At 41.5% G+C, this 21,850-nt stretch overlaps 1 protein-coding gene across 11 annotated transcripts in view; it reads left to right on the top strand.

Annotated features, from left to right (window-relative positions):
- MYO3B (myosin IIIB) overlaps nt 1–21,850 on the top strand; it is a 486,811-nt gene that overhangs the window by 263,066 nt on the left and 201,895 nt on the right. For all 11 annotated transcript variants that reach the window (XR_011570836.1, XM_070803483.1, XM_070803516.1 and 8 more), the window contains 3 exons: nt 7,671–7,750; nt 16,714–16,791; nt 18,791–18,996. Coding sequence is in view for 10 of the 11 variants with exons in the window: in XM_070803483.1 (XP_070659584.1) it covers nt 7,671–7,750; nt 16,714–16,791; nt 18,791–18,996 (364 nt within the window). In the remaining variant the exon portion in view is untranslated. The remainder of the gene's footprint in view (nt 1–7,670; nt 7,751–16,713; nt 16,792–18,790; nt 18,997–21,850) is intronic.

Below are 21,850 nucleotides of genomic sequence, written 5' to 3'. Positions count from 1 at the left end.
CATTGGACTCAAAACCACTCTGCTGCATATGGATGTTGCTCTGAGACGGAAATAAATGATGCTTATGTGTGTGAGTACTGGCAGGTATGCGTCTGTGAATGTCATGCTTTTCTCAGTGGCTTAAGTCTTCATGGATAGGTATCAACTGTCTAGGTTCCAGCACTTCTGTGAACACATGTCATGCCACTTGGCAGTCATGGTATTTCCAAGCAAACTCCAAGTGAAACATGTGGGGAAGGCAGACAATACCCAGGGCTTTTCTTAACTAGCTCTGTCTTTATTAAGATAGGCTGAACTGGCAGTTTCCACCCATGTGGCAGTAAACTGCAGGAAGCAGGAAGCCTCAGCTCCACTATAGACTGAGTTGAAGGGAAGTCTGGTTGCCTCCTCGACACGTTCTGATGATTTGATGCAGTTGTTTGCTGAGATGACATCCTGTTTATGAGTTTTCAAACTTAAAGAGGAAAGGAGTTATTAGTTTTTCCTCAGCTATACAGTTTTAGAATCTCTGGGCCACAAATCTTTAAAGCTGTAGTTCTCATTTTAAATGGAAAAAAAAAAAATCAGTGGAAACCTTGGTTTGGCTTCCTTCAAGCAGATAGTGTAAAGGTGTTCATTGTGCAGAAATTCCTTAAATTTCCAGACAAATGCCAGTGAATGCAGAAACGGGGAAAGGTTCCCTTTGGGCATGAAATTTCCCACATACATGATAAAGTCTAGGTTGTGCATTCAGAAGAGAACATTTGCTGTATGTGCGTATCTTTCTTCATTAGAACAGCTTAGAGTACAGGCTGATCTCTTTATTTCTTCCCTCCACAAAACTACAGCCACTTCCATATATACATAAATTACCTGTGTTCTTTTCTTGAGAGATTAAGTAGACTGGGAACTCTTCCACCTCCCCCTTGTCCATTTATTGATATTAACACTCAAAGCCATAGATAAAGGCCAGGAGAGAGTGAAATCTGCAGAACAAAATCTAACATTACCCTTTCTCTCTCCTCCTCCTACAACTGTGTCATTTTCTTGTCACTATTTTAAGTTATCTCAGTGTATCAAATCTGAAACAAGTTCTTGTTATATAGACTTATAGGATAGATCATTATCTAAGTGGTTTTTTAAAAAACATACAAAATACTCTAGTATGTTTTATACAACTACTGAATTTAACCCCTTGCATTTTTATTGATTACAGTGTTATTAACTAAAATGAGAACATTTCATTTACTCCAAGCATCACCCCTGCATAAGTCTGTCCCAAGCTGACCCCCTAAACATTACTCACCCTGCCTGTTATAATTAGACAAAGTAGAGTTCGTTGCTCCCCACAGGAAGGGAGACCACCATCTCTCAAAGCTTTGACAGTGTCTTGGAGAAGGAAAGGCTGGGTCAGAATTTGTTGAGAGGTCAAGTTTGATTTAAGATGAGTCGGAGTGAGAGGGCTTAATTAGAACTGCATAAGGATCACACGAGTAAGTGGAGAGGAATGAAAGAAATTCTTGATGAGGAGTGAAGGGGGAGAGTGAAAGAGCTGGCTTAAAACTAAATATTAAAAAAACTAAGATCATGGCATCTGGCCCCATTACTTCATGGCAAATAGAAGGGGAAAAAGTGAAAGTAGTGACAAATTTCTTCTTCTTGGGCTCTAAAATCACTGCAGATGGTGACTGCAGTCATGAAATCAGAAGGTGATTGCTTCTAGGCAGGAACGCTATGATAAACCTAGACAGTATGTTGAAAAGCAGAGACATTACTCTGCTGACAAAGGTCTGTACAGTCAAGGCTATGGTCTTTCCATGTAATCATGTACAGTTGTGAGAGCCAGACCATAAAGAAGGCAGAGCACCTTCAAACTGTGGTGCTGGAGAAGACTCCTGAAGGTCTCTTGGAAAGCGAGGAGATCAAACTAATCAATCTTAAGGGAAATCAACCCTGAATATTCATTGGAAAGACTGATGCTGAAGCTCCAGTATTTTGGTCATCTGATATGAACAGCTGACTCATTGGAAAAGTCCCTGATGCTGGGACAGATTGAGGGCAGAAGAAGAGGGTGTCAGAGGATGAAAGGGCTGGATGGCATCACTGATGCAATGAACAGGAACTTAGGCAAACTTTGGGAGATGGTGAGGGACAGGGAGGCTTAGTGTGCTGCAGTCCATGGAGTCACAAACAGTTGGACACGACTAAGGTATTGAACAGCAATAACAAGGATCACATACAATGTAACCAGCCCATGATTGATGGAAACAGCAATGTGTGAATTTGAAACAAGGAATTCACAGAACCATGGAGTTTAAACAATGGACATTTTTCATAAAGAGTTGATGGGTCTTGGGTCTTTGGGGAAATTCTTGTAATGAACAATCAAACCATTTGTCTGGACAGGAGACTCCTGGAAAAGAAATTCATGTTAATGGGGACAGGAATAGCACAAGGTCATTCTCATTTAGACAGAAAGGTGTGATTTTGGTTTTCAGTATTCAAACTTGGCTTCCCTGGTAGCTTGACAGTAAAGAATCCACCTGCAATGTAGTAGACCTGGGTTCAATCCCTGGGTTAGGAAGATCCTCTGGAGAAGGAAACGGCCACCCACTCCAGTATTCTTGCCTGGAGAATTCCATGGACAGAGAAACCTGGCAGGCTTGCAGTCCTTGAGGTCGCAAAGAGTTGGACACGACTGAGCAACTTTCACTTTTCACCCACACTGACTGCGGGGTACACATAGTAGTTCTCAGGTATACTCACATAACTTAATCTGGCAAAAAAAAGAGCTGATGTTTTCTTTGCAACTCCTTTTCGGGCAGCAATTGACACCAGCCTTTTACTTTTCAGCATTTCTTTGCAATCATTTATTAGCTTATTAGCCTATTTCTTGTGTTATGCAAAATTGAAACAGGAAAATTTCCTAAACAAATGCCCACCAGCAGTCACCACCTGAACCCTGCAACCAATCCTTTAAACCCAGAGGGGGCAGCAGAGGGAAGTCAAATTTCAAGCCTGATTATTTAAAACCGCAACCCATCATCTCGGGCAACTCTTAAGAGGCAGCTGAAATCCTGGGTGCTGGTTGCTTTCCAAGAGCTGAAAATCCTCTGAAGCAGGCAGGAAATTGCCATCTTTTAAAAGTTTCAGCCCTGTCTTCAGATCACTTGTCTCTTTTGCTTTAAGTTGGAAGCAGAGAAATTATCTGGGATCATTGCAAGCTCCATTTTAGATTCTTTCCTAACCCAGTTCCCACATAGGATACAAATTCCATCCAATGCCTCTGACTTCCATTTTTTCCCTCTCCGATATGTCAGTGAGTCACAGGAGGGTGCTCTGGAGCAGTGAGGCATCCTTAGCCAAAGAGACTGGGGGGTGAAGCACTGAGGATGCTTAACATTTGAAAGAAGTGTGAACACTGTATTTACATTTAAATTAAAATGGAAACTTCTTATAGGTTATGTTTCTGAAAGGTGTGTGTGGCACATCTGCTGAGGTCTATTGTTTATTCATGCTGTAAATCCTTTGAAATGTGTTAAAATGCTTCCCACTCATTATAAAGCTCCTGCCACCCCTGGATTACGACTTTGATGTCACCAATCCTGCTTCAAAGGATTCTTTCTGGGCTATTAATCACAGTTTAGCCTCTGAAGATATCGCCAGAGAAAACATTTGGACATCTTTGTGCTAGACTTGCTAAAAACTTTGAAATCTTTAGTGTCTTGCAAATGCACAAATTGCAGCTTCTCCTTCCACTGACAACTTTTTATTTTGCTACACAATCAAATGACATTTTAGGTAAAACAGATCTCTTGGTTTGGGGGGCTAAGTATGAGAGAGGAGATGAAGGGTGGGTGGAGAGGAAGGGAGAAGAGAATTCCAGCAGGCCACTCAGACCCTTCAAAGGCAAAAAGCAGCAGAAATCAGAGAGGCTAAGAGATGGACGTTCAAAGTGGAGTTGCCTTATCATTTTTTCTCGTCTTTCATTAATTTTTTTTTTACAAACCAGGGTTCACAGTAGCAAATTAGTACAAGTCCCTGTTCTCTTGCCCTCTACTGAGACCGTGTGAACTGTTCACAGCAAATCATCATCATCAATGCTAGTAACACGAAGTGAGCACTTTCCTTGTACCAGAGCTGTGTTTATAATGCTTTTCATGAATTATTTCATCCAGTGCCCATAACAGCCCTGAAAATCATGTAGTCATCCTTCTCTTTCCAGTAGGGAGAGGGAGACGCCTTTACATATGGAGATTCATTCCTCTTGTAAAGTTTTCTTACAAAAGGGTAATTTCGGCTCAGTTTTCAGAGCCTCATGTGTGTCTACGTTTCTCAAAAATAACAACTTAAAATAATCAGTATGCCAAAGGGAGATATTTTATTCCTCTTCATTTATAATCTCCACTCGAATAAGTATGAGGTGATATCTCATTGTGGCTTTGATTTACATTACCTTGTTAGTGATACTAAGAATCTTTTCATATACCTTCAGGCCATTTGTATGTCATCTTTGCAGGCATGTATATTCAAGTTCTTTGCCCATTTTTAAATCAGCTTATTTTATTTTTTGCTGCTGAGTTATAGGGCTTCCCTTGTCGCTCAGCTGGTAAAGAATCTACCTGCAATGTGGGACACCTGGGTTCGATCCCTGGGCTGGGAAGATCCCCTGGAGAAGGGAAAGGCTGCCCACTCTAGTATTCTGGCCTAGAGAATTCCATGGACTATATAGTCCATGGGGTCGCAAAGAGTTGAGTTGTAGGAGTTCTTTATACATTTTGGAAAGTAACCTCTTATGAGATAGATGGTTTTCTCCCATCTTTTTTCCCCTGTTGATATACAGTCCCAATTGTCTATTTTTGCTTTTTTTGCCTGTGCTTTTGGTGTCGTACCTGAGAAATAATTGTCCAGACCAATTATTGGCTTTCCCCTATGCTTATATAGTTTCTGGTCTTACGTTTAAGTCTTTATTATGAGTTGATCTTCGAGTATAGTATAAGATAGGGTTTCAGTTTCATTCTTTTGCATGTAAATGCCCAGTATTCACAGCACCATTTGTTGAAGAGATAATCCTTTCCCCACTGTGTAGTCTTAATACCCATATCAAAGATTATTTGACTATATGTGCATGGGTCTATTTCTGGGCTCTCTGTTCTGTTCCATTGGTCTATATGTTTATCTTCATGTCAGTATTGTTTTGCCAGACTATTTCAACTACTATAGCTTTGTAATGTATTTTGAAATTAGGACATAGAAGGCCTTCAGTTTTTTCTTTTCCTTCTGAAGATTGTTTTGGAGTCCTTTGGGGTTCCATATGAATTTTAGGATTTTTTCTATTTGTCCAAATGTCATTGAGATTTTGATGGGGATTGCACTGAATTTGTAGCTCTCTTTGGGTGGTGTGGACATTGTAACAATATTAAGCCTTCTAATCCATGAACACAATCCAGGGTAACAGAATATGCCACCCCAAAATATGCCAGTTTGCCATAAGGATTATTTTAAGCTGAAAGCAATTGAAAAGGAGCAGATATAAGAAAAGTTCTCTGCTTTCCCTGCATTTGTCCAAAAGCAGGGCATAAATTTGTAAAAATGTGCCCCCTTTCCTCTCTACCAAAAAAGGCAGAAGTTAATCACCAGAGACAACTCTAGACCCTATCAACTCAGAGACAGCACCATTAGAGGAATCTATATAATAAATTAGCCTTTATCTTATAATAGCTTCCCTATGTATTTTTTGTTGTTTAATGGCTAAATTGTGTCCAGCTGTTTTGCGACTTCATGGACTGTAACCCACCACAGTCCATGGAAAATCCATGGGATTTTCCAGGCAAGAATGGAGTGGGTTGCCATTTCCTTCTCCAGAGTATCTTCTCGACCCAAAGATAGAACCCACATCTCCTGCATTGGCAGGTGGGTTCTTTACCACTGAGCCACCAGGGAAGCCCTTCCTTATATATCTACCCTTACCATAATTTCCCACCCCTGGAAACTCAAAGTTCTTTTTCTTTGTCTTTCACTTCTTTATCAATTTATTGTTCTTTTGTTAATATCTATATAAATCCAAGTTCTAACCACCCCTTAGAATTACTCATCACTGAGTAATCCTATATATATGTGCAATGCATGCATTAGTAAACTTCTGATTGTTTTTCTCTTGCTACTCTATCCTCTGTCAGTCTAATTTGTAGGGCCCCAGCCAATGAACCTAAGCTGGGTATTTTGTAGGAAAGGGGACCCCTTCCAGGGCCCGAAACTGGGCTCTTGTTAACACTCGGAAATGAATTGTCCGAGGAGACACATCTGCTGACAAAGCAAGAGATTTTATTGGGAAAGGGCACCTGGGTGGAGAGGAGTAGGGTAAGGGAACCCAGGAGAACAGCTCTGCCACATGGCTTGCAGTCTCGGGTTTTATGGTAATGGGTTTAGTTTCTGGGTTGTCCTTAGCCAATTGTTCTGACTCAGAGTTCTTCCTGGTGGTACACGCCTTGTTCAGCCAAGATGGATGCCAGAGAGAAGGATTCTGGGAGGTGGGCGGACAGGTGGTGTCTCTTTTTGACCTTTCTCAAACTTTTCTGGTTGGTGGAGGCTTATTAGTTTCCTGTTCCTTACCAGGACCTCCTGTGATAAAACAACTCTTGCAAATGGTTACTATGGTGCCTGGCCAGGGTGGGCGGTTTCAATCAGTGTGCTTCCCCTAACAGGTAGAGGAAAAAGTATATTTTTTTCTCCCTCACAATGGAATAGCTTTCCATTTATTTGTGCCTTTGTTGGTTTCTTTGAGGAGTGTTGTATAGTTTTCAGTGTATAAATTTTCACCTCCTTGGTTAAGTTTACTCCTAAGTATTTTATTCCTATTGATGCCATTGTAAATGGAACTGTTTTCTTAACTACCTTTTCAGATTTTCATTGTTAGTGTATATAAATGCCACTAACTTTTTATATATTGATTTTATATCCTACAACTTTGAATTCATTTGCTAGTGCATGTGTATGATCTTTAGGGTTTTCTATATGTAAGATGATGTCATCTGTGAATGGAGATAATTTTACTTCTTACTTTACAATTTGGATGCCTTTAATTTCTATTTCTTGCCTAACTGACCTAGCTAGGGCTGCCAGTATTATGTTGAATAGAAGTGGTGAGAGTGGACATTCTTGTCTTGTTCCTAATCTTAGAGGAAAAACTTCCAATTTTTCACTGTTGAGTGCATGAGTTATGGGATTTTCATATATGGTTCTCTTATGTTATAGTAATTTCCTTCAATCTCTAGTTTGATCCCTGGGTTGGGAAGATCCCCTGGAGGGGGACATGGCAACCCACTCTGATATTCCAGCCTGGAGAATCCCACGGGCAGAGGAACCAGGCAGTCTACAGTCCATGGGTCGCAAAGAAGCAGACACGACTGAGCGACTAAGCACTAGCTTGTTAAGTGAATGGGAGACTTTGTGCTTTCTTATTTGCTTATTAAACTAACATAAATTTAATTTATATTACAAATTATAGCTTATAAATATTATATTTTACTTATAATTTATATAATTGAATTTCAAAATTTTTCCAAATGTTTCAAGTTCAGGGCAGATCATTTAGAACATTCTGAAAAATACAGGGACACAAAGGGAAAAATTACTTATCATACTATTCTTTAACTTTTCCTTTGCCTTAATTTTTTGTCTTCTTTGCACAGGTAACTTGGCCCAGACAAGAGCCAGGATAACAGCAGCCTCAAGATCTTTGCCTCCGCATTTCAGTTCTGGGAGACTCAAGGTGAGTTGTAGGTTTATACCCAAAGTACTGTGGACCACAAGACGTTCTCACCCTAGGGATCATCCTAGGTGGGCAGGATTAGTTTCCTTTATCTGACCCACTACCCAGGAAGTCTAGAATAGAGACTGAGGCATTTAGGAATTTGGGGTTAAGAGATTTGAAACATCATCATGGAATCCTTTACAATCCTGTGTCAGGGGAAAAATTTTTTTCCTCTACCCTCTTAAGTTCAGTGTTTGATGACTGAATTCAACTTGAACGGACAGATTAGCAAGAGAAAAAAAAACATATTTTAATGATATACATACAGAGGTTCACCAAAATAGTGACTCTAAGGGCCCGTTAGATTTTGAGGTTTCTATACCATCTTAATAGGAGATGAAGAGAGGAAGAAGGACACTTCTGGGACAATCAGTGACTTTTGGGAAAAATAAATGGTCCTTAGGAAAATAAATGGAAAGTATAACAGTTTTATATGACACTATCTATTTCGGTAATTTCTTATCCCAGTGCTGACCTCTCATCTCTGGTGATAGGAATCAGTCTTCTTTGATTGCAAAGCTCCCAGGGAGGGGATTTATGACAGTTGAATTATTTTTGGAGGCTTTGCTTTTAGGCAGATAAGGGGAGTTCATAAAAGCTTCTTCTTGCAACTGTTGTTACTTATATGTCTTCAGTTCAAAATAATCCTCATGCCACATGGCATATGCAGACCCCTTTACCTGATTCTCAGAAATACTACTTAAGTTTATAGAACAATGACACTTGAAAACAAAGTCCATCTGGGAAGATATAAGGGCTTCCCAGGTGATGCGAGTGGGAAAGAACCCACCTCCCAGTGCAGGAGATGTAAGAAAAGCAGGTTCAATCCCTGGGTTAGGAAGATCCCCTGCAGGAGGGCATGGCAACCCACTCCAGGATTCTTGCCTTGAGAATCCCATGGATAGAGAAGCCTGGTGGGCTTTGATCCATGGCGTTGCAGAGTCGAACACGACTAAAGCAACTTAGCACACGTGCACATCCACAGCCACAGGAAGAAGTGCACACATTCCACTTTTTCTTGAAGCTATCACCAATGTAGAGTAGGATAATGAAAGGAGTCAGCAGGGAAGAAAGAAACCAAGCCCCCTCCTATTACTCCGCTTTGCTCTCTGAAAAACGAGTGATGCACTTATCCATGCAAAGAGGGTGTTAGACAAGTTGCTAAATGTCCGGTTGTAAAATATTTTTAACTGTTGCATTCTTCCTGCTAATGTTTAGCCCAAATCTCAAGGAATGGCTGCTTAATATTCATTGTGTACACTAGCAGCAAGAAATAATGATCTGAAAGTTGAGGGGATAATAAACAGGGGTCATGTCTCTCAATTTTCTTACCCTTTGTTTATACTGAATATTAAATGATTCATTTGATAAAGAATAATCAATACAACCACATATAATTCATGAATATTACCCCCAAATTGATACAGACATACATATCTATACTCACTTCCTCTGAGAATAAAAGACCTGCACATAGTAAGGATTCAGATCATCTTTGTTAGCAGTAATTCTTACATCCACATTGTTAGCACAATCCTATAGAATATTCCACTTTTCAACCATGTGCATTTGTGGCAGGATATTAGGGCTATTTAACATGAGTTATGTGGGACCCTAGGTCAGGTTTACAGAGGGGTTTCAGTGGTTCTGAGAGTAAATGTATGTACATATAATGAGACATTATATGTAAATGTTGTTTGTGTTCAGTGCACTTGATCCTCATTATTCACAAAAGTTATGTTCTATGCGGCTTCTGTGAATGCTGAATCAGCAAATCTTGAAGCAGTGCTCCTAGAAATACACGGTTAGGCTCCTGCAAGCCTCTGGTCACAATACTGTTGTCAACTGATTAATATATAACCTGTATTGTGTGTGTTTCTCTTTAAAAACATTATATTTAATGCAGGTGACCCTTGAAGAACACGGAGGTTAGGGACACCAACCCTCCATACAGTCAAAAATCCACTAATAACTTTACAGTGGGCTCTCTGTATCCACAGTCTTACAGATGCAGATTCAATAGGCCATAGATTGTGTAGTAGTGATGTATTTACTATTGAAAAAAATCTGCATGTAAGTGGATCCATGTAGTTCAAACCTCTGTGGCTGAAGGGTCCACTGTAGATACTTCTTACAAATAATTAACTATATGCCGTATTTCTTTGTATAAACATTATTTCAAATACAGTATTTGTGTCATTGAACTCAAGGCCAGCAGCACTGTGACTCATGCCTGAGTGAAGCTAAACTAACACACAAATATGTTCCAACAGGCACATCAGAGCCTTCTTACTCTTAGGAACTCTCAATAGGACTTCAGTCCTGTGATTAGGTGCTATTTTGAACAGTATAATCACCAGTCTAAAGCACAAAAAAAGGAAAAATTCTGGCACTTAAGTACACCTTGAAAAAGATACTTGTTTATGGTGTGAGAGCTGGAACAGGAAGACAGAGAGTGTCACTTTGTTCAACCTCAGCTGGGAGCATGCACATCCGGGTATCAGTTTCTACCACTCTGCATGTCTGTAAGTGACCATGAAAGCATGTGAGCATTGATTGATTTGGAGATTAAAAGTACATTTCAAAAAAAAAAAAAAGTACATTTCAGCAAGTAGGCAAATTCACCAATGTAGATCCACAAATGATGAGGATCAACCATATGTGTGGTTTTTTGTTTTTTTTTTTTGAGTCATTGGCTTCCACCAGACTCCTTCTCCAATACTTTGGCCACCTGATGTGAAGAACTGACTCATTGTAAAAGACCCTGATGCTGGGAAAGATGGAAGGCGAGAGAAGGGGATGACAGAGGATGAGATGGTTGGATGGCATCACTGACTCAATGGACATGAGTTTGAATAAGCTCCAGGAGTTGGTGATGGACAGGGAGGCCTGGCGAGCTGCAGTCATTGGGGTCGCAAAGAGTCGGACATGACTGAGCCACTGAACTGATTAACTGAGACTCCTTCTAAAAAGGATCATGACCAAAAAAAAAATGAGAGAGAGTCTCCTGTGTACTATTCGATGTCAGCCCATATTGCCCTCCTTTGCTCAGTTTGATGTTTTGACCTCTGGATTCTGCTAGGACCTATTCCTCTGCCTTCCACACTCCCTATCCACACGTTGTTATCTCCTTCCCTGAACTGCCTGTGTGAGAAGTGTGCCCTCCAGTGTGTGGCGTGTATTTACATCACTACAATATATATATATAGGTGAGATGAAAATGACTAGAGATTTATTTTCCCTTGGAGAGAAGATGAGTTGAAAATTCTAATTAAGGCATCAGAAAATATGAGGGTAACAACAGCAATAAAAAGCTCCACCAATTCCTCTCTGCCTTATCCAAGAAAAAGTAGAAGAGGTGGCCCTGCCGGAAGCTAGCCTCCACCACATTCAGCACCCCAACCCTGGGCTGGTGTCCGCACCAGTCTTGCTTCCTCATTCAGCGCCATGGAGACTTTTGAGGGGAGTGATGCTGCAGGGGCTTTTTCCTTAAGAGATGGATGCGTCACTTGATAGCAGTAAAAATTCTTGACCAAAGGCTTTGTCAGGAGGCTAAGTATAAACACTTCTGAGGTTTGGAGATGCAAATCGTAGGTACTTGCTGAGACCAAAGGAAAAAATTCCTCCAGTTTTTCATTTATTACTGAGATGTAGATGGTTTTCAAGGCTTTTTGGAAGCTGTGTCTTTATCCTAGAGTAAATTTAGTTGACAGATGAGGCAGATCTTTTTAATAATACCATGCTTTCAGACTGATTTTTATAACTTATAACAAATCACATATAAAGGCATTATATTATGTTTAAGGAGTAGGTTTTGGAATCAGAACTGGGTTCAGACTTAGGCGTGGCCAGTTACTGGCTGCAAGACTCTGGAAAATTTACCTAAAATCTTTGAGCGTTAACTTCCTTATATGTAGAATAGTAGTAACAATGATGTTTACCTCATAGTGGCCTTTTGAGAATTCATTGACATAATGTAGGCAAAGTGTTTAGTATAGTGATTTCACATTGGAAACAATAAATGTTTTATTACTCATGTTTAGATAACCATCTAAAATTCCATGTGTGTAGTGCATATGTATACGGAAGCTTGCTCATTTCCTATGGGCCTGGAGTCTGTACCACAAACTGTAAAGCTTATTCATGACTATTTTGAAGGCTAACTAGCACTACTCACAAGGAATCAGGCAGGACATTTGTCATGTGGGCTTTCTTGACAAAGCAAGCTTGATTAGCTCCAGTTGGCTTATATGGTTATATCAATTGGTGGTGTAGAAGAAGGGTATACTGGGTTAGACAGACGATGTTTTTATCCAGAATATTGGTTATACTGATCATTTTGAAATTGGTTTCATTGGAAGTATTTTCTCTGCCAATAAATAAAAAGATTTCCTTGCTATGTTGCATGGGAGCTAGTACTCACCTTGCTGCTAAGTCACTTTAGTCGTGTCTGACTCTGTGCGACCCCATAGACGGCAGTCCACCAGGCTCCCTTGTCCCTGGGATTCTCCAGGCAAGAACACTGGAGTGGGTTGCCATTTCCTTCTCCAATGCATGAGAGTGAAAAGTGAAAGTGAAGTCGCTCAGTCGTGTCCGACTCTGTGCAACCCCATAGACAGCAGCCTACCAGGCTCCCCTGTCCCTGGGATTCTCCAGGCAAGAACACTGGAGTGGGTTGCCATTTCCTTCTCCAGTGCATAAAAGTGAAAAGTGAAAGTGAAGTTGCTCAGTACTCACCTTATTCCGTGAAATAAAAACCCAGCATCCTTAATATTGATTATTGTTGTTCAGTTGCTAAGTCATGTCTGACTCTTTGCAACCCCATGCATTACTAAACTAAAACCGAATCAAACATGGTAATAAAGGAAGGGGAACTGACTGACCTTTTCTGTGTGTGCGCATGTGCAAGACAGTGGTTTTTAAGTAACACAGACTTTGGAAAGGTAATAAGTCAAAGTCCACATAGCTATTAAGCACAGGAGCCAGAATTTGAACCAAGTGTGTCCAATTCCAAGCCCTGGGCCCTATAGCACAAACCCCCTGAGGCTTGGAAGCTCTCCCAACCTTTTTTCCTCCTATCTGAGGTAAAAATTTATAAGAATCTACAGAAAAGACTGTTGTTGTTGTGAAATCCCTGCTTTTGGAAAGAACAGTTTGCTAGATGATGGCTTCAATAGAATCTACTTTCTGGATCATTTCTAAGAAACTTTATTTTTTAAATTAAAACCATTGCTTGGGGGCTTCCTGGGTAGCTCAGATGGTAAAGAATCAACCTGCAATGCAGGATACTTAGTTTCTATTTCTGGGTGGATGAGATCCCCTGGAGAAGGGAATGGCAACCCATTCCAGTATTCTTGCCTGGAGAATCCTATGGACAGAGGAGCCTGGTGGGCTACAGTCCATGAGGTCCGAAAGAGTTGACATGACTGAACGACTAACACTTAGCTTTAACTATTAATGAAATCAGTTCAGAAAGACAAGCTCTTAATTTAGACAATAACCTTTGCATTTCTTTTGGCTTTGAGTTTTTTGCTGTTCTCTAGAGTTCATGGTCGGAGAAGGCAATGGCACCCCACTCCAGTACTCTTGCTTGGAAAATCCCATGGACGGAGGAGCCTGGTAGGCTGCAGTCCATGGGGTTGCTAGGAGTCAGACACGACTGAGCGACTTCATTTTCACTTTTCACTGTCATGCATTGGAGAAGGAAATGGCAACCCACTCCGGTGTTCTTGCCTGGAGAATCCAAGGGACGGGGGAGCCTGGTAGGCTGCCGTCTAGGGGGTTGCACATAGTCGGACACGACTGAAGTGACTTAGCAGCAGCAGCAGAGTTCATGGTGGGCTTCCCTGGTGACTCGGCAGTAAAGAAACTGCCTGCAATGCAGGAGCCGCTGGAGATGCAGGTTCTATCCCTCAGGAAGATCCCCTGGAGGGAAGGCATGGAACACACTCCAGTATTCTTGCCTGGAAAATCCCATGGACAGAGGAGCCAGTCCATAGGGTCACAAAGTTGGACGCAACTTAGCACAGCACAGCACAGAGTTCATGGCAGGCCCAATGCAGACAAAGTCCTCCTACTTTAAAAGTTCAAGAGAGGCAACTTCTGGTATGTCCCTTGTCCGAAGTGCAAGTCCCTCTTTTAGATCCATTCCATGTACAGGGGAACTTCATAACTATGCAAATACCCTTTGCCAATCCAAGAGACCCTTGACCAACCCAAGACCTTTCCAAATTCTAAAATCAGAAGGAACGCAATCGTATGTTATTTGTTCTTTAAAATATAGTACTAGATATGTAGATGGTGAACTATAGACATGCATTAACATTTCCAAGTTATATGTAGGAGAATAGGTTTTTACTAACCAAGAGTTACTCTGTATGTGAGTAAAAGAGCAGAACTTGAAGTCATGCTGGGTGATTACTAAAACTGAATCAAACATGGCAATAAAGGAAAGGGAACTGACTGACCTCATGTGTGTGTGTTCGCACAGCAGTGGTTTTTAAATAACAGGCTTTGGGAAGTTAATAATACTTCCAGCCCTGTATCTTGGATTGCAAACTGGTGCTTCATTCTATATTTTTCCAACTTGCTACAGGGAATGGGTACTGATCTTGAAAACAGTATATATCACACTTTTAAAGTTATATCTTAGCAGAATTAATATACATCAAAGATTTTCCTAATCACTAAACAGTTAAAATTCTCAAATGCCAAGGGTCTGCTGTATGTTCTGAAGAAGGGTAACAGGTAAATTCTACTAATAAGAGAAATATGGATGAGTTTCCCAGATGCCCTTTCACAGTGGATTAGAGCCTGGGGGGCTGGCACTAGCCGGCTAATTTGAATAAAAAGGGAGGGAAATGAAGGAGGAAAAGCAGAGTTCAAAGCAAGCTGTGGTTCTTCAGGGAGGATCTCTGAATAAAAAGAAATAGTGGAAAAATTCTCAAAAGTTGTGTGTGTGTATGAAAGTCAGGTGGGGAGAAAGAAAATAAGGAGAAAGAATGTTTAGGAAAACTGTCAGAATTTACAGTTTGGCCAAAGGCAGACCGTAGCCAAGATCCTCCTTGCTTCAGTCCAAATTAGCTTTCCCCAAATCTCACCAATGCTGAGCTGTGTCCTCCTAGTGAGGGTGAGATAGGGAAGGAAGCTTCCGTGTGGTCCCTGCAGGTAGCGCCATCGGACCTATGCAGGTGGGGTGGGTATGTTGTGTTTTTTCTTTTCTATGTGAGAGCAACCTTCCTTTTCAACACAGAGCTGTCATTTCCTCCTTTCTCATTAAAAAAACAAAAACAGCTACAGGCAGTTATACTGTTGCTCAGCTACATCCAGATGAAACGATGGCTCTGGGAACAGATCCAGTCTGCAGCCTAGAAAAAGAAAGCTGCACTGCCCCCCGCTCATGGCACTTTGCTCAGAGACACCCTCAGATTCCTGCTCACTATTTAGGTTGTTTTTCTAGTTTGAAAACTTAGTTCCTTGTTTATTCCCCTTCTTAAACATACCTGTTTTCTTTATACAAGCCAGTTGAAGCGTTTTCTTCAGTTTTGCAAACAGTTTCCTAAATGCCCCTCGAATAAGTCTCGTTATTCAGCCACCTCCCATGGCCCTGTCCCTTCTAAGTAGCCTCTTCTCACTGTTGTTGAACAAGGCTGCAGACATCCTCACCCTGCGGGGAGGTAGCTGCCCGGGCAGCAGTCCACTGAGTGGAACATGCGTGCTGACAGCAGCGTCTTCCAGTTCAAATGTTCCTGCTTCATACCCCTGCCACCTGTTCCAAGCAGATGGGAGGCTACCACGGAGGCTGGTACTGAGACGCTGCTCATATGCTCTGCAAACCAAACAGCTCTGTGTGTACAGAAGCAGGCATTTTATCATTGAGATAAAATGATGGAATACAGGGTGCCTGCAATTGTTTGCTACCGTGGTTTTCATTCATAAATTCTTCCAGTCAGCCCAGGTATTTGGGGCAGATGCTTGGGAACAGGTGTACTCTAAGCTCTGGTCCACAGTGAACACGTGGGAACTGTGGGCAGCAGGAGGGATGTTGCAGGGTCAGAGTCTGATAGCAGGAAGGCAGTTAGGATTTCACTAATTCTCTTGTGGTGCAACCTGGGCTTTGGGTCTGTGTTTTTGTAATTACAGTGCAAGTGAAAGCCACTCAGTCTTGTCCAACTCTTTGCGACCCCATGGATGATGCAGTCCATTGAATCCTCCAGGCCAAAATTCTCCAGGTTGGGAAGATCCCCTGCAGAAGGGAAAGGCTACCCACTCTAGTATTCTGGCCTAGAGAATTCCATGGACTGTATTGTCCATGGGGGTCGCAAAGAGTCAGACATGCCTGAGAGACTTTCACAGCTCAGACAGTAAAGTGTCTGCCTGCAATGTGGGAGACCCGGGTTTGATCCCTGGGTCGGGAAGATCCACTGGAGAAGGAAATGGCAACCCACTCCAGTATTCATGTCTGGAAAATTCCATGGACTGAGGAGCCTGGTAGGCTACAGTCCATGGGGTCACAAAGAGTCGGACACGACTGAGTGGCTTCACTTTCACTTTGAAATTGCCCAGCTTCATATGTTATTACCCAGTTTTCTTTTTAAAAATAGCATGGTCTCATATGACATTTTTGGAGAACTAAATAAGGGCCCAGCAGAATGTGGAGAAATACAGAAAGAACATGGTTGGGGTTTGTACTGAGACCATATAGTATATCACAGAGTGTGGTCGTTGTCAAATAAGTAGAACGGTGTAAATTCTGTTTTTCTTTAAGATGTCTTTAAATGAGTATGTACTATAGTGTGTACTATTACATCATAAACATCAAGGCCCCTCAGGTATTTGATCAAATAGCCTTTCACATTTTGGGAAATGTCAGAAAATAAGCTGTCTCTATACCCAAACCACTGTCTCTGCTTATGTTCCAGGTGGACACTCTGGAGGTGATACGGCATCCGGAAGAAACCACCAACATGAAGGGGCAAACCATGGCTTCTTACTTTCGGGTAAGGAGTCTTCTTGATCTCTTCTCTGCCTGTTTTCAGAAAAGATGAGTCAGCCCTTCGCACAAGAGGCCTAGATACCACAGAGTCACTGAAACAAGAGCAAAGCTCAGAGTCAGTTAGGAAAGATGGAGGTGTAGGGAAAGGAGAATTATAACAGGGAACCCACCCTTGAGTACAGCGTGAGACCACAAGTGTCTACAGAGGGCCCTCTGCCACTGGCACATAGTCCACTGAATGTGCTGATTCTGTTAGTGTTTCAGCTGCTTCTTGGCCTTAAAGCTACTGGAGTCAGCCACTTTCCCAGTATATTTACTGAGAAGTAAAGTAGTTAATAAAATTCCAGAAGGAGGCTTATCAAGTTCATGAGAAAATATGTCTTAGCTTCAACTTTATTTTCCTAGACTGAATTGACCCATTGCAAGAGCCATTTGCCTGAGCACAATTATTTCCCATCTCTGTTACCCCAATTCCTGATATTTTTACCTGGTGAATGACTCTTTTGAGTGAAAATGTTGTCTCCATAAGGACTCTGTCAAATGCGCATTAGAGAGGAAAGATAAGAGACTGTCACTTTGTACTGATTTGCACAGATTTGTTTATTTTCAAATTATGAAGCACTGGGATTGGGAACCCATTAGAGATCACTCACCATGGGGAACTGAGGTCCAGGCAACTTCACGATGGAGATGCTGTTAGTCCAAAGACAGAAGTACTGAAACCAGGGACAACAACATAAGGTTGTAAGGTGGGGTTGCCAAAGTAAGGGACTTGGCAGGGATAGTAAGTCAAGTGGATCATGAGCTGGAGTTGCCAGGCAGGCTGGAGGGTGGGCCTGGGAGCCAGCATCATGGAAAGAAGGTTCCACCCAAAGCTAGTGGGTTCAAGAAGGACCTAGAGCCAAGAAGTCTGACCTGTGCTTTAGAGGTAGACTAGAATGGGCCTCAGTGTATGGATTGTAGGGACCTAGAGGTCTTTGGGTCCAGCGTTCCATCGATGTAGTGATGCCTGCTACAGCTTCTCCAACAGGTAGGTTTTCAGCCCCTGTTTCATCACTTATGGTTGGACATTTCTAATTGCCATTTATTTCTTATCCTGATCCCCTTAGTGGTTTGATTATACTCTCCTAGTTTCTGCATGTATGGGATTTGAAGGCTCTAACTATAAGGTTATCCTCAAGATCCTAGAGTCCCTCTTTCAGCAGAAGAAGCCATTGGCATGCACTTTTCAGAAGTATATCCATAACAAACAATTGGGTGTCCTCAAAATACTAGTCCCCAAATGCTAAAAAAAATGGCGCATTGCCAAGCTAGGTTAACACCATTTTGGATCAGTAGCAGGTAAAATTATGAAATAATGGGACTGATTTTATGTGTGGCTTGTAATTGCCCCAAAGACATGTCCAAAAGAACTGCTGCTGTGAATGTCTGTGAGAAACAGAGAGCACGCCTAGTTTTCCATGTGCTCTTTCTGCTCTCTGCACAGCCATTTGGTGTATGTTAATTTATCTTCATTAGAATCTCCTTTTACCGTCCAGTTTTCTTGTTTTCTTTGCCCTCTTTATTCTTCTCATTTTGCTTTAGACTTTCTGGTGATTGTTAGGTTAAGGAGGCAACTGACCCCTTCCCTGAAAGCTGGACCTGTGAAATTACAGATACAGTTGATGGAGCATCACCGTGAAATATCAGAGACAAGCTAGTTCTGGCAACAGAGTTATGGGATAATCTAAGCAAATTCTTAGATGGCTGAGTTTCTGCCAAGTGGGATATTGCTTGGCCCTAGGTAATGTTTAAAGAAAATCCACAGGCAGCTATAAGTACAGAACAATATAAGTCAGAACTTATATTGTTATTTCTTTTTGCTGAATTCTTGTTTAGCCTCAAAGGTTCCATGAGTTGTTTACAAGGTGACAAACTGCCCTGGAAGCCTGGGCCAGCCACTGTTGTAATTATCCATTATGATTTTGGTAACCTCACTTCTTGTGCATTTTTTCCCCTGGTAGTATTCTCTGATGGATCTGCTCTCTAAAATGGTGGTGGGACAGCCCCACTTTGTACGCTGCATCAAGCCCAATGATGACCGAGAGGCCCTGAAGTTCTCCACAGACAAAGTGCGGGCCCAGCTCCGCTCCACGGGCATCCTAGAGACAGTCAGCATCCGCCAGCAGGGGTATTCTCACCGCATCCTCTTCGAGGAGTTTGTGAAAAGGTCAGGCTGGTATTTTGGGAAATACATTATATTAAACATAACTGTGCCAAAGCTATTCTGTCCCCTGGGATCATCCCCAGCCCTCTTGCCTCCAAACACGTGATTGGCTAGTTTGTTCTTTAGTCGTTAAGTTGTGTTCGACTCTTTTGGAACCCCGTGGACTCTGCCAGGCTCCTCTGTCCATGGGATTTCCCATGCGAGAATACTAGAGTGGGTTGCCATTTCCTAGTCCAGGAGATTTTCCCAACCCAGTGGTGGAGCCATCGTCTCCTGCATTGGCAGGTGGATTCTTTACCACTGAACCACCAGGGAAGACTTTCCAGCTGCCATTTACTTGCTTAAATGTTGTTTCTGTTGTACTCCAACTGAATTACAGTCGTCTGGAAGACAAATTAAGCTCCCTTCTGATCAGTTCAATTCAGTCACTCAGTTGTGTCCAACTCTTTGCCACCCCATGGACTGCAGCACGCCAGGCTTCCTTGTCCAACACCAACTCCTGGAGCTTGCTCAAACTTATGTCCATGAAGTCAGTGATGCCATCCAACCATCTCATCTTCTGTCATCCCCTTCTCCTCCTGCCTTCCATCTTTCCCAGCATCAGGGTCTTTTACAATGGTCAGTTCTTTGCATCAAATGGCCAAAGTATGGGAGCTTCTACTTCATCATCAGTCTTTCCAATGAATATTCAGGACTGATTTCCTTTAGGACTGACTGGTTTGATCTCCTTGCAGTCCAAGGGACTCCCAAGAGTCTTCTCCAATGCCACAGTTCAAAAGCATCAATTCTTTGGCACTCAGCTTTCTTTTTTTTTTGGCACTCAGATTTCTTTATGGTCCAACTCTCACATCCATACATGACTCCTGGAAAAACCATAGCTTTGACTAGATGGACCTTTGTGGACAAAGTAATGTCTCTGCTTTTTAATATGCTGTCTAGGTTTGTCATAGCTTTTCTCCCAAGGAGCAAGCGCCTTTTGATTTCATGGCTGCAGTCACCATCTGCAGTGATTTTGGAGCCCACAATTTTGATTTAAAGTCTGTCATTGTTTCCATTGTTTCCCCATTTATTTGCCATGAACTGATGGGACCAGATGCCATGATCTTAGTCTGAATGTTGAGCTTTACGCCAGTTCTTTCACTTTCCTCTTTCACTTTCATCAAGAGGACCTTCAGTTCCTCTTCACTTTCTGCCATAAGAGTGATGTCATCTATATATCTGAGGTTATTGATATTTCTCCTGGCAATCTTGATTCCATCTTGTGCTTTATCCAGCCTGACATTTTCCATGATGTACTCTGCATATAAGTTAAATAAGCAGGGTGACAATACACAGCTTTGATGTACTCCTGTCCCAATTTGGAACCAGTCTGTTGTTCCATGTCCGGCTCTAACTGTTGCTTCTTGACCTGCATACAGATTTCTCAGGATGCTGGTAAAGTGGTCTGCCTGGCTCGTTGCGAGCTGGTGGACTGTAGTCTGCCAGGCTCTTCTGTCCATTGGATTTTCCAGGCAAGAATACTTTAGTTGGGTGCCATGCCCTCTTCCACAGGATCTTCCTGACCCAGGGATCGAATCTGGTTCACGTGCATTCCAGGCAAATTCTTTACTGTCTGAGCCACTAGGGAAGCCCCTCTTCTTATCACATCTGAAAAATACAAATGTCTTTAGGTATTTTTGTGTTATAGATAAACATATATATAATATGTGTTATATATAAACATATATATAAACCTTAGGTTTCAAAATCTCCAGATTTTTTTTTTTTTTTTTTGCTGTAATGGAAGTATTCTTCCATGAATGGCTCAAGATTCTGGCAAATGTAAATGCACACAACACCCACTCCTTTGTCAGGATCTGGCACGATTTAATAGGATAGCTAACATCTACATAGCACTGAAAATGTCCCAAATGTGTAATCTCCTTTTGATCCATACAGCAGCCCCATAAGCTAGGCTTTATTATTATCCCCATTTTACAGATGAGGAAATTGAAGCACAGAAGGAAAGTAAGTGATTTTACCAAAGTCCAATGCTAATAAATGATAGGACCAAAATTTGAACCCAAGGAGTCTGGCTACATCAGCCACAGTTTTAATCTCTTCAGTCTACTCCATTCAATAAAAGTTTGCTGCAGAAATTGCTGTAGAGCTTCCTAAACCCAGAAACTGCCTTTACCTAAGAGTGAAATGTTGCTCTTTTCTGAACAGCTGCCATAGGTATGTCTTACATATACATGTGATTATAGGTAGAATTTTCACAAAACTTTCTGTGAAGAAATAAGAATAACAACAGAGAATCTTTGAGAAGCATTATTATCTGAGAATATCCAGAGAGGAAAATTAAAATTATTATAAAATCTGCTGTACCCCACCAACCATCTTTAGTTTCTTTTCACCACCATGCTGAAACTTCTGTCCAAGGTCATTTTTCCAACTTTTCCTCAGGGAAGAATGGATCCTAATACGGCAGGTCACTTCATTGGATCTTCCCAATGCCACTAAATTCCATGCAGATGAAAGAGCAAAAAGAGCTTTTGGCAATGAGAGCTGTTAAATTAAAAATAAGAATGAAATGGCTTTTTAAAAGGAAGTATCTTTGAGCCTCTTTTTTCATCTTAAATTTGGAGGTGGAACAAACAAAAAAAAAGATGATTTTAGCTCATGAATGTGACTAGTCAAGTATTTTTAGCTACCAAGAGTTGAATACATAAAAAATATTTAAGAAAACAGGTCAAATGCTAAACAGATTGGCACTTCTTTGTTCATAATCAGAAAGCCAGTAGGCAAGTATGAACAGGAGTTTCAAAATGTCAGTAAATCTGAGGGTATCAGAGATTTCTGAGCCAGCAAGTTAATT

This window comes from Bos indicus, chromosome 2 (assembly GCF_029378745.1).
Source record: "Bos indicus isolate NIAB-ARS_2022 breed Sahiwal x Tharparkar chromosome 2, NIAB-ARS_B.indTharparkar_mat_pri_1.0, whole genome shotgun sequence".
NCBI classification, from domain to species: domain Eukaryota; kingdom Metazoa; phylum Chordata; class Mammalia; order Artiodactyla; family Bovidae; genus Bos; species Bos indicus.
Note: the sequence above shows the minus strand (reverse complement) of the source record. Positions and strands in the feature narration are given on the sequence as shown.